This window comes from Bufo bufo, chromosome 9 (assembly GCF_905171765.1).
Source record: "Bufo bufo chromosome 9, aBufBuf1.1, whole genome shotgun sequence".
In the NCBI taxonomy this organism is placed as follows: Eukaryota; Metazoa; Chordata; class Amphibia; order Anura; family Bufonidae; genus Bufo; species Bufo bufo.
In genome coordinates this window covers 173108417-173132643 of record NC_053397.1, presented here as the reverse complement: position 1 = coordinate 173132643, position 24227 = coordinate 173108417, and the positions used below count along the sequence as shown (strand labels likewise).

Below are 24227 nucleotides of genomic sequence, written 5' to 3'. Positions count from 1 at the left end.
GTAAGCCGAAGAAATTACTGTGTCGTTCAAAAGAGCTAGTGTTATTGTAACAATCTATACAACAGTGCCACCTAGGTATGAGCAGGTAACACTACACCAGTAGCAAAAGTGCATTTTGTGTGGTGTTATGACATCACATTCCTTATCAATGTACACGCCTATCCAACAGTGATTGGAAAGTTCCAAACTAGGAAGGTGTGCTCATCTGATAAGTTTTGGTTAAGAGTTACCAAAAAGGAGGGGTACACAAAAAGGAAAAAGAAAACAAAGAAAAGGAGGGAGATCTCTGGAGAAAGATTTTGGGATTAGGAAAAAAACCTTTGGAGAGCTGACTTCCCCTAGGCTCTGCCTATCATCTACATCCTTGGGTAATATATATTTTTATTTATAAGTAGTATTGAGGTAAATTAATTGGCTTGATACTTAGCGAAATCCCGATATTCCCTAGTTTGCTATCAAGCTGATAATTTATAAGTTTTATTGCAATACTACCATTATCCGAGATTGGGCATAAGATTTGGCAGGGCAAGGGTTCGTATCTGTTATTTTCTTGATTGAGTTTCTGCGCATAATCAATTGATTTTATATCTCTCACAATTTTAAAGCCGTATTGCATAATATTCTTGTGTTGGTTGAGTAGTGTTTTGTTGGCACAATATAGTGGGTACAGCATATCATTGTATATTATTGAAATTTACGTAGACTATTTTGATTGTATTCTAAATTATTGTATAATAAATCATGTATATTTTGCATAGACGATTGTACCCAGTTTCTTTTACTGATTGCACAAAATAATTAGGTTCTCAATTGAACTCTTGGAGATGTTTATGTCCATCTCACGGATCAATATAATTTTAATAAATTTTCTTTTGATCCATTAATTTTTTTCTTATATAAAGCATTTGGTCTTTATATAACCCGACAGGATGGAAATATTTAGAGAATTGGAGACCCTCTTAATCAAACTCAAACAACGGTGGGAAATTAAATCCCTCAATCGCCACCTGGAAAATGGTAATATACCAAAGGGTTTCCAATTAACTAAAATAAAACTCCTGCACAAGATTTATGTAATGACCTTTTTAAAGAAGAATAGGATAATTTGTTGACAGCACAATCCATAGCATTGATTAAAAGGAGAACCCAAATCTTGGCAAAAAACTACAGAAAAGATAAATAAATTGGGAAAATTAATAGATAAATTTCCCTAAAATGAAGAGTTCAAAAATTGGCAAGAAAAAATTTAGTTTAGGTGCAACTGAACATGAAATAATTACAAAAAAAGTAAAAATTTTAACATTTCACTAAAATTGATTTACAAAAAACACATGAGGAAAATCAACAGCAGGAACAGCATAATGCTTTAGATACACAGGAATATAATGAAAATTGGGATAAAAACTGTTATAATGTTCCAGTTACAAACAGATATGAAACTCTCTCTAACCCTCATTTTTTAGATCGTACACCGCCACATCAGAAGATTCGAACACATCAAATAAGACAACAGACACAAGAATCAAGATATCACCAATCACCCCCAATGGGACACAAGTACAACTTGAGACACAGGGAGACCAATCAAGAATGGGATCAGAGAACACAACCACCAAAAATTTACTATGGGAAAAACACACAACAGAATCAAGGGAGAGGAAACACACATACTTCCAACCACCACTATCACCAATATGCACAAGACACAAGAAGAAGAGAACAAGAAGAGGTAAGGGAAAAGAGAGAAAAAAGGTTCAACTACAGGAACAGATAATAAATAAGAATAATGATGCCATAATAAATTTGAGTTCGGTGAAACTCACAACGGCACAATCAAGCTTATTAAACAAGGGCCTAAAAGTTGCAGCAACTGTCAGATTAAACAAGTTTGATATATTCATTGGGGTAGAAAGATTAATTAGGAAACTATGCCTTAAAAAATATTTCACAAAAAATCCAACAGTCAGGAACTATATAAAACAGGAGGTCTATGCACACACTAATCTAAAACAAAAGTCCAAAATGTATCCTAGACAGAAAATTGGACATGAAATGGCAGCTTTTAAGAAAAATTTAGAAATGGATATAAGAAAATTAAGAGATAGTTCAAGGAACAGAAAGAATTTAACCACACAAGAGATACAGGCTAATAAACAGTTGCAAAAACAAAAGAATATTGTCATTAGGCTGGCGGATAAAGAAGGAGCCATAGTAATCTTAGAAGCTCAACAGTATGATGCAGAATGTCTGAGACAATTATCGGATATTACTACATATATAAAATTAAATCGAAAATTAAATCGAAACCCTACCGAAGAATACAATAATGTACTTGAAAAATATGCCACAGATGGTTGGGAGAGAGGGATCCTACATGAACAAGAATACAAATTTATAACGGGTACTCAACAACAATTACTGGTATTTTATTGCATCCCAAAAATTCATAAAGACCAAAGAAATCCCCCTGGTAGGCCAATCATCTCTGGCATAAGCTCATTAACATAATATTTATCACAATATATAGACAAAATTTTACAGCCAACAGTAAAAAGAACTTTCTCATATATTAAAGATACAACTCAAATTATAATAATAGTAGAAAATTTGAAGTACCAACCACATTAGATTTTAGGAACACTCGATGTAAATTCATTGTATACGATAATCATGAGCAAGGAATAGAAGCTCTTAAAATACAATTAGAAAGGAACAGCCAACTTTGAAAAGAACAGAGACTTTTTAGCGAAAGGAGTGGAGTTTATTTTAACACACAATTATTTTATTTATGGATCTGACTTTTACCTACAAATAAAAGAGACCGCTATGGGTACCAGGTTTGCCCCCAGTTATGCCAATTTATTTATGGCACATTGGGAGCAGCAATATATTGCTCCCAGACTGGGGAAGGACCTGGTACTCTGGCATCGACGATATATTTTTCAGCTGGAATAAAATAGAAATCGAACTCAATAAATTTTTGGAATCAATAAACAATAATCAAAACTAGAAAAGCTACAATTTCTGGGGAAATTGTGTGAAGTGTTTTTGCCTCCACCAGTAGCTTACAACTGGAGTGGGCGGAGTAACTGGGTAACCTAATCGTTGGGGTGGTTGCACCTAAAGGTCGGGGTGGTTGCACCTAAAAGTCGGGGTGGTTGCACCTAAGGGTCGGGGTGGGTGCACCTAATCGTTGGGGTGGTTGCACCTAAGGGTCGGAGTGGGTGCACCTAAGGGTCGGGGTGGTTGCACCAAAAAGTCGGGGTGGGTGCACCTAAAAGTCAAGGTGGGTGCACCTAAAAGTCGGGGTGGGTGCACCTAAAAGTCGGGGTGGTTGCACCTAAGGGTCGGAGTGGGTGCACCTAAGGGTCGGGGTGGTTGCACCTAAAAGTCGGGGTGGGTGCACCTAAGGGTCGGGGTGGGTGCACCTAATCGTTGGGGTGGTTGCACCTAAGGGTCGGAGTGGGTGCATCTAAGGGCTAGTGCGGGTGCACCTAAGGGCTAGGGCGGGGGCACCCATGAGTCACCTGGTAGTCCGGGGGGGGTCCCAGTCACCCATTGACCAACTGTTCCAAGTTTAGTGACTTTGCCATTGACCCTCTAAGAGCAGCGGCAGTTTTAAATTTTCCCATTAAAACATATGGCTGAAATTTGATTGGCCGTTGTAGACTCCGCCCACTTTTAAACATTTGAATTCTAGTCACCTATTAACCGAATATATTAAGTTTAACAACCCTGCCATTAACATTGTTGAAATGGCAGCAATTTAAAATTTTCTCATTGAAGTCAATAGGGAAAATCTGATTGGTTGTTTGTGGCCCCGCCCACTTTTTAATGTCCCCAAAATGTGACATAAATTTTCAGGTTGACCCCATGACTAAGTGACCCAAGTTTGGTCAGTTTAACTCCGAAGCTGTATGAGTGACAAACGTTTGCATTTTTCCAATAAAACTCTATGGGAAATAAGAGGTTTTCGGGGGCCCCGGGGGGTGGGATCGGTTAACAAAGCACAAGCAAGATACTCGGGTATGTACCGACCAAGAGTGCAAAGTTTGGTATTTATACTCCTAAATCTGTGGGAGAAGTAGCAATTTGAACCTCTCATTATAGTCAATGGGGAGAATTTGATTGGTTCTGTGTGGCCCCGCCCACATTTTAGGGTCTCCGAAATGTTCTAACAAATTGTGCGTTGACCCCATGACTAAGTGACCCAAGTTTGGTGACTTTAGTTTCAAATCTGTGCGACTGGGAGCGATTTGAAAATTTTCCCTGTCAAAGTCAATGGGAAAAACGTGGATTTTGGGGGCCCGTCCCAGGGGCCCGGAAGGTGGGATTGGTTAACAAAGCACAAGTAAGGTACTAGGGTGGGTGCCGACCAAGACTGCAAAGTTTGGAATTTGTACTCCTAAAAATGTGGGAGGAGCAGCAATTTGAACGTCTCATTACAGTCAATGGGGAGATTTTGATTGGTTCTGTGTGGCCCCGCCCACATTTTGGGGTCCCCGAAATGTGCCAAAAATTTTCGGGTTGACCCCATGACTAAGTGACCCAAGTTTGGTGACTTTAGCATCAAAGCCTGGCGAGTGGGAGCGATTTGAAAATATACCCTGTCAAAGTCTATGGGAAAAAAGGGGGCTTCCGGGGCCTGCCACGGGGGCCCCGGGGGTGGGATCGCTCCACAAAGTAATAGCAATCCGATCGGCAACAATCTGCACGTTTTGGTAAATTTTTGTCTATGTAGTGTAAAAACTGTGGGAGGAGTTAGGGTGGCAAATTTGGCTATAATAAGAATAACAGTAAGAACTAGAAAAGGTACAATTTCTGGGGAAATTGTGTGAAGTGTTCTTGCATTTCTGGGGGGTGACCTGGTGGTCCAGGGGGGGTGACCTGGTGGTTTGGGGGGAGGTCACCTGGTGGTCCATGGGTGGTCACCTGGTGGTTCGGGGGGGGGGTCACCTGGTAGTCCGGTGGGGGGGGGGGGGGGGGCACATGGTGGTCTAAGTTAAATGGCTGAAATTTGATTGGCTATTTTAGGTTCCTCCCACTTTTTAAAATTTGAATTCCAGTCACCCATTGACCAACTGTTCCAAGTTTAGTGACTTTGCCATTGACCCTCTAAGAGCAGCGGCAGTTTTAAATTTTCCCATTAAAACATATGGCTGAAATTTGATTGGCCGTTGTAGACTCCGCCCACTTTTAAACATTTAAATTCTAGTCACCTATTAACCGAATATATTAAGTTTAACAACCCTGCCATTAACATTGTTGAAATGGCAGCAATTAAAAATTTTCTCATTGAAGTCAATAGGGAAAATCTGATTGGTTGTTTGTAGCTCCGCCCACTTTTTAATGTCCCCAAAATGTGACAGAAATTTTGAGGTTCACCCCATGACTAAGTGACCCATGTTTGGTCAGTTTAACTCCGAAGCTGTATGAGTGACAAACGTTTGCATTTTTCCAATAAAACTCTATGGGAGAAAAAAAGAGGTTTTCGGGGGCCCCCCCCAGTAGCCCGGAGGGTGGGATCGGTTAACAAAGCACAAGCAAGATACTCGGGTATGTGCCGACCAAGAGTGCAAAGTTCGGTATTTATACTCCTAAATCTGTGGGAGGAGTAGCAATTTGAACATCTCATTATAGTCAATGGGGAGAATTTGATTGGTTCTGTGTGGCCCCGCCCACATTTTAGGGTCTCCAAAATGTTCTAACAAATTGCGCGTTGACCCCATGACTATGTGACCCAAGTTTGGTGACTTTAGTTTCACATCTGTGCGACTGGGAGCGATTTGAAAATTTTCCCTGTCAAAGTCAATGGGAAAAACGTGGATTTTGGGGGCCCGTCCCAGGGGCCCGGAGGGTGGGATCGGTTAACAAAGCACAAGCAAGGGTGGGTGCCGACCAAGACTACAAAGTTAGGAATTTGTACTCCTAAAAATGTGGGAGGAGTATCAATTTGAACGTCTCATTACAGTCAATGGGGAGATTTTGATTAGTTCTGTGTGGCCCCGCCCACCTTTTTGGGGTCCCCAAAATGTGCCAAAAATTTTCGGGTTGACCCCATGACTAAGTGACCCAAGTTTGGTGACTTTAGCGTCAAAGCCTGGCGAGTGGGAGCGATTTGAAAATGTACCCTGTCAAAGTCTATGGGAAAAAAGGGGGCTTCAGGGGGGTGGGATCGTTCCACAAAGTAATAGCAATCCGATCGGGAACAATCTGCACGTTTTGGTAAATTTTTGTCTATGTAGTGTAAAAACTGTGGGAGGAGTTAGGGTGGCAAATTTGGCTATAATAATAAGAATAATATATATGTGAGATAACATTAAGTGGTCTTGCTATGCAAGATCACTTAATAACTTGAAATTTTCTTCAAATATCAGTACACAACAGGCAGAATTTTTGGACTTGCTGATCGAAACACAAACAAATCAGTTAGTTTGTAATACTTATCAGAAATCAGTTTCCAGAAGTAGTTACATTCTTTATTCAAGCTGTCACCTGCCAAGGTGGCTCCTCAATATTCCGGCAGGTCAGTTTAGACGATTGAAAAGGAATTGCACAAATGAAGAAGATTTTGAAAGAGAAGCATTGGAAATGAAAGAACAATTTTTACCCAAAAAATATCCATCACAAATACTAGATAAATCACTTTCTAAAGTTAGAAAGATGAAAAGGGAACTCTTTTTTGAATCTGATGATATAAGCTCAAATGATGGTCAAAATCAGGAAGTACCAATTAGGATGATATTACCCTATAATGCACAATATAGGAAAATAGAAGCCATTATGATGAAACATTGGCAACATGTATTAAAAGACAGATTGATAGGTCCGTCACTCAGTAATGGCCCACATATTACCTATACAAGAGCACCTAAAGTAGCACCAACAATAAGACAGAAAATCATAGGGACTCTATTTCCCATGAATGGTTTAAAATAAAAGGTTTTTATAAATGTGGTCGATGCAATAATTGCAAAATTACACAATTTCCCCCCAAAAAAACACAAAAATATGTTCATCTAATAATATCTTTTCATGGGAAATAAGAGAATTCCTAACATGCAATTCAGTCAGTGTAATATATATAATAGAATGTCGATGTAAAAAAACTATATATTGGGAGGACTAAAAGATTAAAAAAGAGAATTTCTGAGCATAAAATAAATATTAAAAATGGCTATGAAAAGCATTCATTATCTTCACATTTTAACCAATACCATAATAAAAATCCTAGTGGAATAGCATTCGCAGCTCTCGAAAAAGTAGACACATTGGAGAGGTGGGGATCATATCTCAAGAATGTCAAGACAGGAATCTGGCAAAGCCATAGAGTGTACTACCCATCAGGATTGATTTGACCCGATTTACACTTATACCTAAAGGGATCAGAAATATATCCTTTGAAAATTTCCAAACACCAAGAATTCGGCACTACAGGTTAGAGCATCACATGATCTACCCCCGCATCACATGACTCATTACAAACCACGTGGGACGCCAGCCTCGGCGCGGACTTAGCAGAACGGACTAATTCAGCAAGAGAGCCGGTACAGATCGTGTAACCTTACAGAAACACAAGGCTGGGTGAGTGGCTGTACAACGGGTGGGAGGCCCCTGATGTCAGCCTACATATACAATAATCTCCTGTAAGTAGAGACCTATAAACTATGCAACTTACTGACTCACCCTAACGATTAATCATACGGCTCACTAAACAGAGAATCTGACTTTTCTTTGGAATTTGCATTCTTTAAAGGGTTTCTATCACTTGGTATCACATATTTAGCTGTCAGACACTAGCGATCCGCTAGTGTCTGCTCTAACAAACCATCCTAATATGATAGGTTTTGGGGCAGCCGTTTTGCTAAAATAACAACTTATATCTATATGCTAATGAGCCTCTAGGTGCTATGGGGGCGTCATTAGCACCTAGAGGCTCCGTCTACCTTCATAAACTGCCGCCGCCCAGCGCGTCCCTCCAGCCCGCCCATCTCCTGCTGAATGCGATCCTCTCCGTGCGCGTCTCTGTTCTGCGCATGCGCAGTGAATGTCTGACCGCTTCCCTGCTCAGACATCTCCACTGCGCCTGTTCCTCGGAGCACTATGATGTCATCGGCGCAGCTGCGTCACACGGAGGATCGCATTCAGCAGGAAATGGGAAGGCTGGAGGGACGCGCTGGGCGGTGGCTGTGTATGAAGGTAGACGGAGCCTCTAGGTGCTAATGACGCCCCCATAGCACCTAGAGGCTCATTAGCATATTTATAAAAGTTATTTTTTTAGCAAAACGGCTGCCCCAAAAGCTGCTATATTAGGATGGTTGGCCAGAGCAGACACTAGCGGATCGCTAGTGTCTGACAGCTAATTATGTCATACGAAGTGATAGAAACCCTTTAAGGTTTTTTAAGACTGACAATTCCTTTTCTTTCTAAAATATGTGGAACATTATTCCTCATTATTTATGAAATGTGTTACTATCACGTAATTTTGTTTTAATATATATTGATCCGTCATTTACTGTCCATTGAATGTAAAATATTTATTATATGAAGTTAATACTAATGTCTAATAGCTGACCATTTATCAAATCTGTGGATGAATTAATAGATATACTAACTTGCATTTAAGAAGTATAGTACTAAATAGAGTTACACATATATTTTTCTTTAGGTAGATATATTTTTTAGGGAGTTTTTTATATTTTATTTGAACGTGCACATTTTAAAGGGATATATACATATTTCATGTTATAAATAAATGTATTTAAATTTTTGAACTTATGATGCAGATGGTGAGTGCCTGTTTTTTTTTTTTTTTATAAATATTCATAACGATTGTTTTTTGATGGGGTGAGTCACCAAAAAGCAGAGCACCTCCACTATAGTTTAAAAGGGAGGGTGAGCCACTGTATAAATTTTTGCATATAAAATATTAATACATTTCATCTCTATTTTCTATTAACTCTTGTGGAACACCTAAAGGGTTAACAAAGTTTGCAAAATCAGTTTTGTATACCTTGAGGTGTGTAGTTTCTAAAATGGGGTCACTTTTATGGAGTTTCTACTCTAGGGGTGCATCAGGGGGTCTTCAAATGTGACCTGGCAGCTTAAAATTATCCCAGTGAAATCTGCTTTCCAAAAACCATATGGCGTTCCTTTCCTTCTGCGCAATACCATGTGCCTGTACAGCAGTTTACGACCACATATAGGGTGTTTCTGTAAACTACAGAATCAGGGCAATAAATATTGAGTTTTGTTTGGCTGTTAACCCTTGTTTTGTTAGTGGAAAAAAATGGATTAAAATGGAAAATCTGCCAAAAAAGTGAAATTCAGAAATTTCATTTACATTTTCCATTAATTCTTGTGGAACACCTAAAGGGTTAACAAAGTTTGTAAAATCAGTTTTGAATACCTTGAGGGGTGTAGTTTCTAAAATGGGGTGGTTTCTATTATGTAAGACTCACAAAGTGACTTCAGACCTGAACTGGTCCTTAAAAAGTGGGTTTTGGAAATTTTATGCAAAACAATTTAAGACTTGCTAAGCCTTCTAACTTCCACAAAAAAATAAAATGGCATTCACAAAATGATCCAAACATGAAGTAGACATATGGGGAATGTAAAGTAATAACTATTTTTGGAGGTATTACTAACTATTATAAAAGTAGAGAAAATTTTATTTGGAAATTTTTCCAAATTCTTGGTAAATTTGGTATTTTTTTTATAAATAAAAAAATAATTTTGACTCAATTTTACCACTGTATTATCAAGTACAATATGTGACGAGAAAACAATCTCAGAATGGCCTGGATAAGTAAAAGCGTTTTAAAGTTATTACCACATAAAGTGACATGTCAGATTTGCTAAAAATGGCCTGGTCCTTAAGGTGAAAAATGGCTGGGTCCTGAAGGGGTTAAAACTGTGAAACTGTGCAATCCATAGAATTACCATATAGAAGTATCTTTAGTGATCCATGTAGAATGGCCATGGTCCATTCAGTCATAGAGCAGTGAGAACAGACCCTTGTTAATTATCTCTTTTGTAACAAGTATATTAGATGTGTGTTCTTATAACACCATTTATACCTAAAATGCACGAAAATGTTATAGGATATAATGCAATATGCCGACCTGTATCTAGACGTTCTTAAAGGGGTATTTACATGGAATAATGTTACAGAATGTCATATCATGGTCCCTTTAGCTTTTCCCTTACACAGTGGTGTTCCTGTCACCCACTGTGCACAGAACTGCAACACGACTCCAAGTGAAGTTGGCAGGCCAGGTGCACGGCTGTAGGAATCCACTGTGTAGGTAATTGATAGGTTGCTATCACTTCCCAAACAGTGGGGTCCAACTTCTGGAACACCCCATTGATCAGGAAGTGATATGCCAACAATTACTATGGAGGGAGGACCCCTTTAAAGCCACATTTCAGCTTTTTGATATTGATGACCTGTTCTCCAGGAAGGTCATCAATATCAAATTGGCGGAGCTCCAACACCCCACAGATCAGCTGTTTTTAGCAGCTGCTAATGTTGGAAATTAAACAGTGGACAGAGCTATAAGTAGAATACTTAGTCGATCTCGTAGTGGTCATGCCGGAGTACTGCAGCTCAGCTCCCATTCAAGTGCTTCCTCTGGATAGGTGATCAATATCTAAAAGCTGAAATACCCCTTTAAAATATATAGCAAGTCAGAAACCAGGAAGCCTATGCTGCTGGTTAGACTGGCTCTCTATATTGTAGATTGTATGGAGATCAGAGATTATGTTATCAGCATAGAACAGTAGTAACTTTAAACTTTTTACAAAGTGCCTACCATTGTACCCCGTATAATATGGGCTTTTAGATAAGCCTCCAACTTGTCTTTGTGGTCTTCATGGTACAACCATTTCTTTTGTTCTTTGGGAAGAGAATCAAACGCTTTGTCCGTAGGCCACAACACTGTGATAGGTTGATGAATTTTGTCCTGAACCACAGGCATCAGATTGGCAGTCTATAAAAATAATAAAAAGTGAATAAACTACAAAAATTATCAGGGCTTTAGTAACTAATTGGTAAAGCCGTTATCTGGGCAAAAGAGTCCAAGGCATCGACAATATAAGCTCCTCATGTGTTTCACAATAGACCACAATTCACCATAGCGCAGTGCCTGCCTTGAACTGTTTGCACTTTTGACTCCTTGGTGTATCAAGGTGGAACCTACCCCAAGACAGCACTCCATCCACATGGATACACTAAGAGGGATTATCTGGTTTAGAAAACTTATTTTAAAATAGGCTAGGAAATTTAAAATTATAAATCTGATTCCTTTGAACAATTAGCCTGAACATTTCTTTAGCTCTGGAGGACCTAGATTACACAGGCATCCCGTTAATTTAATTAGGCACCATGTACCACTAGATTCCAGTGTGGTGGCACTGCAGGGGAACTGAACCTGCCGGTTTCTTGCTGTGGCAAGGGGGTCCCTGAGAAGAAAAGCTAATTTCTTATCCGTCTCATTGGGGGACACAGGCATTGACCATGGGTATAGCTGTTGCCACCAGGAGGCAGACACTAAGCACACAAAGTGTAAGCTCCTCCCTCTTCAGCTATATCCCTTCCTGCAGGGACCAAGCTAATCAGTTTTAGCTTAGTGTCTGTAGGAGGCTGACCTTCCTGTTTTGCAGGTCTGCTAGTTACTAATTTTGTCCTTTTTTTCCTTCTTGCGGGAAGCTTCAGGCAGTCCGGGTAAAAACCGCCTGCACTCCCACCCAGGAGACGGGAGATTAGGGGGTCACCCAAACCCACTGCTTGTTCCCGCTTTTTAGAAGAAAAGGAGGACCAGAGGTCCCTGTAAAAACCTCTGTCTCCCGCCAGCAAGCACATCACTACGGCCGCCCCAGCGAAAGTCCCTCTGTTCCGATGTAGCGTCCCTCACCAAGGGGACGCACACCGAAGGTGGTGATCTGGCTGGAGTAAGGAAGGCAAAAGACGTCAGACAGGTGAGTAGGAGCAGTGCTCCCCTCCACCCTCCCTCCAGTAATCCCTTCAGTACCACCTCTAGTGCCCCCCTCCAGGACCCTGGCCAGTATTCCCTCCTCCCCACGTGTGGACTTGGCAGCAATCTCCTTTAAGGGTTAACATACCTGGGACGCTGCTGCAGCAAGGGGGTGGCTGCTTTCTTTGTACACGCCGCGCGTCTGCTGCGGCTTCCCGAGCTGACGGCGTCCTCTGGAGCGCACTGGGAGAGGAGGGGGCAGAGTTTACTCCCCTGAGCGCTGCTTCCAGGTCGGCGCATTGGTTCTGGGGCAGCCGGGGCCGTTGTCAATAGAGGCCCCGACTTCTGTGCGGCCTATTCATGCAGGGTCCCCCCCATGGCTTACTGTCCCTGGCCAGTATCTGAGACGGCCAGGAATGCCGGCGTGCTTCCAGCGTGCGTGGGGGGCATGGCCTTAGAGTGAGGGGTGTGGCCTGAGATGATGGACGGGCATTGGAGTCGGCAGCATTTGGGGGGGGCTTGTGTTCGCCTCGCCCTCACGTCAGCGGCAGAGCAGTGGAAGAGTGGGCTCTGCCCACTAATGGATTTTTAAGGCTCCTGGCGGGAAATGAGGGTCTGACTGGCGTTTGGAGGAACACAGGCTGGGTAAGTGTTGTTTGTCCCTTCTTGCAGGGCCTAACCTTCCCATTTGCCTTATTGGGGTGACAGGGGTGTCATTATGTCTGAACCCAGGCCCCAGGTCCCGAAGCAGGCGGTCCCGTTGGTGCATTATTTTGCCTGCGCATCATGTCGCTCAAAATTTCAATCCCCTCAGTCAGACTCCCTCTACTTTGCGTGTGCTGCGCCTCCATCAAGCGGCTCGGCTCCGGACCCATTGCTTCCCGCTGCACAACCTACGGAAGAACCGGAATGGGCATGTTCCCTGTCTAGGGTGGTTCAGGATGTCTCCAATACCAATAAAGCTATTGTGGATATATTGGGGCGTTTGTCGGCAAGGCAGTAATCTGAATGACTCTGGGGATCATGGGGCTCGTGCACATCGTGGCCGCCCCACAAAACGGGCCAGAACTTCCTCCCCCAAAAGGGTTTCTGTGTCTCACATGTCCTCGGCCTCTCCTCCTCCTGCTAGAGAGTCTCACTCCGACATGTCCTCAGCTGAAGAAGCATGTTCCGAGGAGAGAGGGTCAGATGAGGATGTTATCTCACTGGAGGGTCAGTCGCCCAAACTATCCTCCATGGTGGACAATTTAATTACCGCAGTTATTGAGACGTTGCAGGTTGAAGATCCCGCTCCGTCATCTGCTAGCTCGGATTTTTCCTTTAGAAGGTCCTGTCGCTCGCATAAGTGTTTCTCCAATCACCAGAAGTTTGATTCCTCTCTCTTCAAGGAGTGGAATTTTCCAGATAGACGTTTTATGTTGCCAAAACGCTTTAACGTCCTTTATCCTTTTCCGGAGGATTTGACTAAGAAATGGTCGGCTGCACCTATAGTGGATGCGCCAGTTTCCCGCTTGGCTAAACATACTACCTTGCCAATGGCGGATAGGGCTTCTTTTTCTGATATCAAAGATAAGAAGCGTTTGCAAAATCTGCCATTGAAGTAGTGGGCACAGCGCTGCAGCCGGTGTTTGCCTCTACATAGGTGAGCAAGGCTATGGGGGAGTGGGCAAATAACTTACACCAGGGTCTTGAGTCGGGAGTCCCCTCGGAGGAACTTGCAGATGTGGCCCTGCAGCTCTCGCATGGCAGTGCATATATTTGTGAAGCATCTTTGGACGCGGCCAGGTTTATGGCTCGCTCGTCAGGCCTGTTGGTGGCTATTCGCCTTACCCTATGGCTTTCATGCTGGGCGGCAGATAATGCTTCAAAGCGGACCCTGACGGCCCTCTCATTTAGCGGCAACAGACTTTTTGGTAAGCGCCTGGATGAGATCATTTCTTTTGAATCAGATGTTTATTTATTAACAGTTTTCAGTCATATTTTATCACATTAACATGACATTTTTTGTAGACCGCAGACATATACATTATCTGTCATATATAATATACAGGGAGTGCAGAATTATTAGGCAAGTTGTATTTTTGAGGATTAATTTTATTATTGAACAACAACCATGTTCTCAATGAACCCAAAAAACTCATTAATATCAAAGCTGAATATTTTTGGAAGTAGTTTTTAGTTTGTTTTTAGTTTTAGCTATTTTAGGGGGATATCTGTGTGTGCAGGTGACTATTACTGTGCATAATTATTAGGCAACTTAACAAAAAACAAATATATACCCATTTCAATTATTTATTTTTACCAGTGAAACCAATATAACATCTCAACATTCACAAATATACATTTCTGACATTCAAAAACAAAACAAAAACAAATCAGTGACCAATATAGCCACCTTTCTTTGCAAGGACACTCAAAAGCCTGCCATCCATGGATTCTGTCAGTGTTTTGATCTGTTCACCATCAACATTGCGTGCAGCAGCAACCACAGCCTCCCAGACACTGTTCAGAGAGGTGTACTGTTTTCCCTCCTTGTAAATCTCACATTTGATGATGGACCACAGGTTCTCAATGGGGTTCAGATCAGGTGAACAAGGAGGCCATGTCATTAGATTTTCTTCTTTTATACCCTTTCTTGCCAGCCACGCTGTGGAGTACTTGGACGCGTGTGATGGAGCATTGTCCTGCATGAAAATCATGTTTTTCTTGAAGGATGCAGACTTCTTCCTGTACCACTGCTTGAAGAAGGTGTCTTCCAGAAACTGGCAGTAGGACTGGGAGTTGAGCTTGACTCCATCCTCAACCCGAAAAGGCCCCACAAGCTCATCTTTGATGATACCAGCCCAAACCAGTACTCCACCTCCACCTTGCTGGCGTCTGAGTCGGACTGGAGCTCTCTGCCCTTTACCAATCCAGCCACGGGCCCATCCATCTGGCCCATCAAGACTCACTCTCATTTCATCAGTCCATAAAACCTTAGAAAAATCAGTCTTGAAATATTTCTTGGCCCAGTCTTGACGTTTCAGCTTGTGTGTCTTGTTCAGTGGTGGTCGTCTTTCAGCCTTTCTTACCTTGGCCATGTCTCTGAGTATTGCACACCTTGTGCTTTTGGGCACTCCAGTGATGTTGCAGCTGAAATATGGCCAAACTGGTGGCAAGTGGCATCTTGGCAGCTGCACTCTTGACTTTTCTCAGTTCATGGGCAGTTATTTTACGCCTTGGTTTTTCCACACGCTTCTTGCGACCCTGTTGACTATTTTGAATGAAACGCTTGATTGTTCGATGATCACGCTTCAGAAGCTTTGCAATTTTAAGAGTGCTGCATCCCTCTGCAAGATATCTCACTATTTTTGACTTTTCTGAGCCTGTCAAGTCCTTCTTTTGACCCATTTTGCCAAAGGAAAGGAAGTTGCCTAATAATTATGCACACCTGATATAGGGTGTTGATGTCATTAGACCACACCCCTTCTCATTACAGAGATGCACATCACCTAATATGCTTAATTGGTAGTAGGCTTTCGAGCCTATACAGCTTGGAGTAAGACAACATGCATAAAGAGGATGATGTGGTCAAAATACTCATTTGCCTAATAATTCTGCACTCCCTGTATAATATATACACTATATTACACATATCTACAAAAGACATGGCATGGGTCTACATAGAAACTCAGGTATCAAAGACATCTCCAGTGTGATTACAAATATCCTCCATAAACAAACCCATAACCCCCCCCCCCCCCCAATCCCTACAAGGCAGGACACATTTATAACAACCCTCCTTTATCAACACTCCCGGGGTGTCGGCACCACAATACTCCTCAGTAAACCATCCATCATCATCAAATTCCAACCACCGATATTCCATAAAACGTCACAATCCAGCATCCATCTTCCCATACAACCATATTCCAATTCCAGGTAAACCACTCACCAACAAGCTTCTGTATATGCACCACACACCTGCTACTATCCAATATCCTATTTAGATGAGATCATTTCTGACGCTACAGGTGGTAAGAGCGGAAGCCTTTTTTTCGTCCCTTCCAGAGTTTTTCCGGCCCCAAGGGAGCGTCCCATAAGTCTGCCGCAGGCCAGAAGCGTAAGCCTTCCTTCAATCCGCGGCCTTCCTGACATTCCCATCAACAGGGCTCCAAGTCCTTTAACCTTAAGAGCTCCTCTGCATGACGGGTGGCTCCTGGTGCCCTCCGTTCGGGTGGGCGGCCGGCTTCATGTGTTTCGGCATGTTTGGCTGGCTCACGTCTCAGATGCGTGGGTGAGGGAGGTCATTGCAGAGGGCTACAAGCTGGATTTCAAATCCTCCCCTCCGTCCCGTTTTTTTTTGGTTGTCTCCTCCAGCCTCTCCCGCAGCCGCAGATTCTTTTTTTCTGGCAATTCGCATGCTGCTGCAGCAAGGTGTGATTGTTCCGGTTCCTGCGCAAGACCGTTTTCAGGGGTTTTACTCCAATCTCTTTGTGGTTCCCAAAAAAGAGGCGACGGTCCGTCCCGTTCTAGACCTTAAGGCGCTCAACCGTTTCCTTTGCGTCCGCAGATTCCGGATGGAGTCACTGAGGTCGGTTATTGCGTCCATGGAACCGTGGAAGTACCTGTCTTTGATAGACATCAAGGATGCTTATCTTTACATGCCCATATGCGTCAGTCATCGAGGTTTCTCCGGTTCGCAGTGGGTCCATTTCACTACCAATTTGCAGCTCTCCCGTTCGGCCTGGCCACGACTCCCAGGGTCTTTACGATAGTTCTGGTGGCAGTCATGGCCCTGCTCCATGCCAGGGGGATCGTGACGACGACACCTTAGACGACATCCTGATGAAGGATCCGTCGTTCTAGGGGACGGCAGACAGCCTGAGCATAGTCCTGGACACCCTGGAGCGCTTTGGATGGATTGTGAGCAGACAGAAGTCTTTTCTTTATCCATCACAGCAATTGACTTATCTGGGCATGGTACTAGACACTTGTCAGGCCAAGGTGTTATTGCCATAACAAAAAAGCCAGTGGAAACAATATATGCAATTTCATATCACTTTATTATGTATAAAAAATAGAGAGAAAGGGCAAGATGGAAAAAGTATACAGAAAAGCAAAGGGCATATATTCCACTAGACTGTCATGTATCCCCACAAGGCTAATAAGCACTAACCAGGTACCAGGTCAATGCTGTGTCTCACAAGCACCCAATGTATGCCCTGGAGTTGATATAAAAATATACACACCCCAATGTGTGTTTCATGGATGTTAGTGAGATCCACAGCCTACATTTCCTGACGAAGCCGTTGAGGTGAAACGTGCGTTGAGGTCCTGCGCTTAGGGCTAATATATCCATCTGGGCTTGGTCATGTCTTCAGGTACGTCTTAGGATAAAAGTGTCTATTAAGACATCACGTTAGACACTGCCATATACAGCATCTATATTAGGCCTATGTTATTTATCAGGTCATAGATATTTTATCATGTGCTGTGTGAGATTAGGCTGTTGACATACTTGTATCATGCACCATATATATATATGCCGATTATGGTTACCATAGATGTAGGCTGTGGATCTCACTAACATCCATGAAATATTCCTTGATACAATTGTATTATATTATGCAATTTTCCATTGGGGTGTGTATATTTTATATCACCTCCAGGGCATGCATTGGGTGCTTGTGAGACACAGCATTGACCTGGTACCTGGTTAGTGCTTATTAGCCTTGTGGGGATACATGACAGTCTAGTGGAATATCTGCCCTTCGCTTTTCTGTATACTTTTTCCATCCTGCCCTTTCTCTCTATTTTTTATACATAATAAAGTGATATGAAATTGGATATATTATTTCCACTGGCTTTTTTGTTATGACATTGTATGTTATTCCAGGTGGAACGTTGTGCTGTCAATTATAGACAGAGAGGTTTTTTGTAGCCTCACAAGATGTTATTGCTTCTGGAAAAACCATTGTTTTGGCCAGCTCTGGTTCCCATTCGTCGCTGCATGCGGGCTCTGAGGCACATGGTTTCTGCCTTCGAAGCAGTTCCCTATGCTCAGTTCCATACCAGAGCGATTCAGCGAGCCATTCTGTCTAGCTAGGATCGCTCCCCAGCCTCCTTGGATCGGCTAATGCGTCTCCTTGCCCCAGTACGCCGGGCCCTCAGATGGTGGATGGTTTCTCCGATGTTGACGTCGGGTCGCTTGTTCCTCCCTTTCCGTTGAAAGGTGTTAACAATGGACGCAAGCCTCAAGGGTTGGGGGAGAGTGTTGGAAAATCTCTCTGCTCAAGGGGTATGGTCACGCAAGAAGTGTTCCCTTCCAATCAATGTTCTGGAGTTGAGGGCGATTCGGCTCTCTCTGCGACATTGGGCCGACCATCTCCACGGAGGTACCCAGAGCCCGACAGTCATGGAGGAGACGGCGCTGATTCTCAGCTGGGCAGAGAAACATGTCCGGCACTCTCGGTAGTTCACATACGGGAGGACTTGCTCTTGCAGGGGCCGATCTTCCACCCGAATTTAGGGTCGCAACCTTTAACGGCATGGCTGTTGAAGCCACTGTACTGAAGGCTCAAGGTTTTTCGGATGCAGTGGTCCAGACTATGATTCGTGCCAGGAAGCCGTTCGTTTTTGTTTGCCGCGACTTTTGGCTTTCCTGCAGTCGGGCTGGCTCTCAGCTCTCTCAAAGGGCAAGTGTTGGCTCTCTCCATTCTTTTTCAGCAAAATTTAGCTTCGCTTTCAGAGGTTCGGACTTTTCTAAAGGGGGCGGCGCATGCTGCGCCCCCCTTTCAACCTCCATTGGATCCTTGGGATCTTAATCTAGTGCTCAACGCTCTCCAGTCTTCTCCATTTGAGCCTTTGCAGCAGGTGTCGATGCGTTTCATGTCTTATAAGGTGGCTTTATTGGTTGCAATTACTTCTATCCGTAGAGTGTTGCAACTCATGGCTCTGTCATGTCGGTCACCCTTCCTGATCCTCCATCAGGATAAGGTGGTCCTTCGCCCTGTGCAGTCCTTCTTGCTGAAGGTGGTGTCGACATTCCATCTAAATAAGGAGATTATTCTTCCTTCATTTTGTCCGGACCCGTCTCATCCTCGAGAACAGTCGCTCCATACTCTGGATCTGGTGCATGCAGTGCGTATCTATCTGTCCCAGATGGCATCTTTCAGGCGGACGGATTTCCTGTTCGTGATTCCAGAGGGGCCGAGACGAGGACTGGCAGCGTCAAAGACTTCCATTTCCAGATGGATTAGTTTGGCTATTGTGGAAGCGTACCGCGTTAAGGACCGGGTCCCGCCCTTCCGGGTGACTCCTCATTCGGCTCGGGCAGTGGGAGCCTCTTGGGCGATGCATCACGGGGCTTCGGCCCTTTAGGTGTGCAAGGCAGCAACCTGGTCGTCTTTGCATACTTTTTCTAAGTTTTAAAGGGTGCACACCTTTGCATCTTCTGACGCTTCTTTGGGGCGTAGAGTTTTGCAAACAGCGGTTCTCTGATTGGCAGGGGGGTTGTAGTTAAGCCCACCCCCAGGGACTGCTCTGGAACATCCCATGGTCAATGCTTGTGTCCCCCAATGAGACGGATGAGAAAACTAGATTTTTGTACTCACCGTAAAATCTGTTTCTCTTCCGTTTATTGAGGGACACAGCTCCCACACAGTTTTTTGTTTATGGGCCTTTTCGGGCCTGTGCGGTCCTGGGTTTGCACATAATGTGATTTTCTTATGTCTGGCTTCTCCTACTGCTTTTGCATTAAACTGATTAGCTTGGTCCCTGCAGGAAGGGATATAGCTGAAGAGGGAGGAGCTTACACTTTGTGGTCTTAGTGTCCGCCTCCTAGCGGCAACATCTATACCCATGGTCAATGTCTGTGTCCCCCAATGAACGGAAGAGAAACAGATTTTACGGTGAGTACAAAAATCTAGTTTTTTTAGGACTCAAAAGGTTAGTAAAAAATGCACAATGCAACCTCTTTAAATTCTCCTGTCTATTTCATTAGATTTATATTTTCTCTAAGACTGGTCATGCAGAAGCATATTGGCCAAACCTGCAGATTTTGGTGGGACCAAATGACCATCTAAAGTGTATGGGGGTGCCCCAACATTCTCTTGTCAGTACAGGTCAATGGCAGCAGGGGTTGAGTAAATTGGATTTTATCAGCAGTGTATGGCCAGATTGATGGTCCAATAAAGTTTCCATTACCAATAAAGCAAACAGACACACAAGGCCACTAAGAACCATCTTACTATTAGACCTATAAAAGAAATCTAGAGCCGCAAATCCCAAGTCCCTGCACCATCAAAAATAAGTACTGGAACATTTACATCAGATGGCCATTCCAGCCTCATTGTGTCATACCCACTTAACCAATGGATTGATTGTAATGCATTACACTGTGTGCAGAATTATTAGGCAAATGAGTATTTTGACCACATCATCCTCTTTATGCATGTTGTCTTACTCCAAGCTGTATAGGCTCGAAAGCCTACTACCAATTAAGCATATTAGGTGATGTGCATCTCTGTAATGAGAAGGGGTGTGGTCTAATGACATCAACACCCTATATTAGGTGTGCATAATTATTAGGCAACTTCCTTTCCTTTGGCAAAATGGGTCAAAAGAAGGACTTGACAGGCTCAGAAAAGTCAAAAATAGTGAGATATCTTGCAGAGGGATGCAGCACTCTTAAAATTGCAAAGCTTCTGAAGTGTGATCATCGAACAATCAAGCGTTTCATTCAAAATAGTCAACAGGGTCGCAAGAAGCGTGTGGAAAAACCAAGGCGCAAAATAACTGCCCATGAACTGAGAAAAGTCAAGCGTGCAGCTGCCAAGATGCCACTTGCCACCAGTTTGGCCATATTTCAGAGCTGCAACATCACTGGAGTGCCCAAAAGCACAAGGTGTGCAATACTCAGAGACATGGCCAAGGTAAGAAAGGCTGAAAGACGACCACCACTGAACAAGACACACAAGCTGAAACGTCAAGACTGGGCCAAGAAATATCTCAAGACTGATTTTTCTAAGGTTTTATGGACTGATGAAATGAGAGTGAGTCTTGATGGGCCAGATGGATGGGCCCATGGCTGGATTGGTAAAGGGCAGAGAGCTCCAGTCCGACTCAGACGCCAGCAAGGTGGAGGTGGAGTACTGGTTTGGGCTGGTATCATCAAAGATGAGCTTGTGGGGCCTTTTCGGGTTGAGGATGGAGTCAAGCTCAACTCCCAGTCCTACTGCCAGTTTCTGGAAGACACCTTCTTCAAGCAGTGGTACAGGAAGAAGTCTGCATCCTTCAAGAAAAACATTTTTTCATGCAAGACAATGCTCCATCACACGCGTCCAAGTACTCCACAGCGTGGCTGGCAAGAAAGGGTATAAAAGAAGAAAATCTAATGACATGGCCTCCTTGTTCACCTGATCTGAACCCCATTGAGGACCTGTGGTCCATCATCAAATGTGAGATTTACAAGGAGGGAAAACAGTACACCTCTCTGAACAGTGTCTGGGAGTCTGTGGTTGCTGCTGCACGCAATATTGATGGTGAACAGATCAAAACACTGACAGAATCCATGGATGGCAGGCTTTTGAGTGTCCTTGCAAAGAAAGGTGGCTATATTGGTCACTGATTTGTTTTTGTTTTGTTTTTGAATGTCAGAAATGTATATTTGTGAATGTTGAGATGTTATATTGGTTTCACTGGTAAAAATAAATAATTGAAATGGGTATATATTTGTTTTTTGTTAAGTTGCCTAATAATTATGCACAGTAATAGTCACCTGCACACACAGATATCCCCCTAAAATAGCTAAAACTAAAAACAAACTAAAAACTACTTCCAAAAATATTCAGCTTTGATATTAATGAGTTTTTTGGGTTCATTGAGAACATGGTTGTTGTTCAATAATAAAATTAATCCTCAAAAATACAACTTGCCTAATAATTCTGCACTCCCTGTAATGCCAAAGCTGTAACTCCTAAAGAATCCCCCTCTGTGTGCAAATGTTTTGTGGTAGAGAAAATAAGCTCAAAACATCAAAACACCATTTATGGTTTCATTTACAATTGATTTCCCACACCCCACCCTAAAATGGTTCTAAATTGAGAACTCTATGGGAGCTTTATCATAACTGGTGTAAAGTAGAACTGGCTTAATTGCCCATTGCAGCCAATCAGATTCAAGCTTTTATTTTCCAAAGGAGCTCTGAAAAATAAAAAGTGGAATCTGATTTGTTGCTATGGGCAACTAAGCCAGTTTTCCTTTTTATAAATTTTCCATTTCACTGCACATTCGAGAAAAACCAAGAGAAAACGCTTACTCAGCATGAAACACAAGTTACCTGCAGAAGCTGGATGAATTTAGAGTAGCCGTATAACTCAGCAGCTTCACTTATATTTAACTGCAGATAGATAATAAAATGATTAAACGTAATGCAATAAATACATTCTATAAAGAAATATTCATAAACAGGATCAAACACTGTAAACTACAATATGTCCTTTTATTTTTTTTCCAGTCTAAGTAGGTCCAAATTTCTGAGCAATTACCAGTAATCTTAATAGTGGTCGGAGGTCTATTTTTCTGATATAGAGGAGCAAATCCTGTACATAGGCATAGCGTTAAAGGACTTGTGCAGTGGCATTATATTGATGAACTTCAGCTTAGGTCATCAATATCAGATAGGCAGGGGTTCGACTTCCAGGACCTTCATGATCAGCAGTTTGAAAGGGGTAGCAGTGATCATGCGAGAGCCTCTTCCGCTTCAAAATTACCTGTGCATCGTCCCACTTGTAGAGGTAGTGCAGTGTACACTGCATTACCGTCACAAACGAGATGGTATGCAGGTAAATATTAAAGAGGACATAGCACTAACACAAGTGCCGCAACCCCTACAAACAGCTGATCCTCAGGGGTGTCAGGAGTCGGACCCCTGCTCATCTGATATTGATGACTTAAAATATCCTGATCCTGCACAACCCCTTTTAAATTCACTTCTTTCTCACTGGCCTCTCACAATCACAAATGCCACAGTTTGAAATAAACTTTGTCCTTAAAGGGATTCTGTCATCAGATTTAACCCCTCTAACCTAAACATATGCATATGTCCAGACTAATAAGAAGAATCCTAAGCTGGCCTTATTAAACCTCACTGTGGCTCTATTTGCCCAAAAAACTGGTTTTTATAACCTGTCAATCACTTACTTAAGGTGCCCAAGGGGAGGTCCGTTAATACAGGGTGCCCGGCCGCACCTCTCGCAGTCAGGTGCCCAGCGCTGCCTTCCCTGTCTTCAGCGCCGCCTTCCCTGTCTTCAGCGCCGCCTTGTACAGCTCAGCACCGCCTCCGCAATCCTCCCCGTCCCTCTGCCAGTTCCCGCGCCTGCGCACTAGACTCAGCCTGATGCGCCCGTGCGGACTCCTGGCAGCAGCTTCGTTGAGAAAAGTGCGCATCAGGCCAGCACATGCGCACTTCTTTTAACAAAGCTGCTGCCAGGAGTCCACACGGGCGAATCAGGCTGAGCCTAGTGCACAGGCGCGGGATCTGGCAGAGGGACGGGGAGGATTGCGGAGCGGCGCTGAGCTGTAGAAGGCGGCGCTGAAGACAGGGAAGGCGGCACTGGACACCGGTCGGCGAGGGGTGCGGCCGGGCACCCTGTATTAACGGACCTCCCCTTGGGCACCTTAAGTAAGTGATTGACAGGTTATAAAAAAACAGTTTTTTGGGCAAATAGAGCCACAGTGAGGTTTAATAAGGCCAGCTTAGGATTCTTCTTATTAGTCCGGACATGAGCATATGTTTAGGTTATAGGGGTTAAATCTGATGACAAAATTCCTTTAAAGAGGAGGATCTGTCACCTCTCCTGACATGTCTGTTTTAGAATATACTTGTATTTTCCCCATGCAGTAACAATTTTGGGGCGTCTTTTCTTATAACTCTGTGTTGTGCTCTTCCTCTGTTACTCCTACATGAAATTTATGAATACATTGACAACTGTTAACCTTCCTGTTGTCAAATGGGTGTGTCCCTGCACAGTCAGCGTTAAAGGTGGATTTACACTGCCCGATAATCTGGAAGATTATCGAGAAAGAACATTCCTGCAAATGCTTATTCCCAACAATCTGCAAATCTAAATGTGCCTCGATCACCTGATGAATGAGTGATATGCTCGTTCGTCGGGTGATCCTGTTGTTCGTGCAGGCACACCAATTATTGTTTCTGGGCAGCAGATCATGCTGTCTAAACAGGGTTACGACCACTCTACAATCCAGCAG

At 43.2% G+C, this 24227-nt stretch overlaps 1 protein-coding gene across 1 annotated transcript in view; it reads right to left on the bottom strand.

Moving 5' to 3' along the window:
• Window positions 1-24227, bottom strand: part of STAB1 (stabilin 1) — a 382691-nt gene that overhangs the window by 109575 nt on the left and 248889 nt on the right. Inside the window, exons 50-51 of the mRNA XM_040408846.1 lie at window positions 22297-22356; window positions 10815-10991 (exon numbers count right to left, since the gene is read on the bottom strand). Coding sequence (XP_040264780.1) covers window positions 10815-10991; window positions 22297-22356 — 237 coding nt within the window. The remainder of the gene's footprint in view (window positions 1-10814; window positions 10992-22296; window positions 22357-24227) is intronic.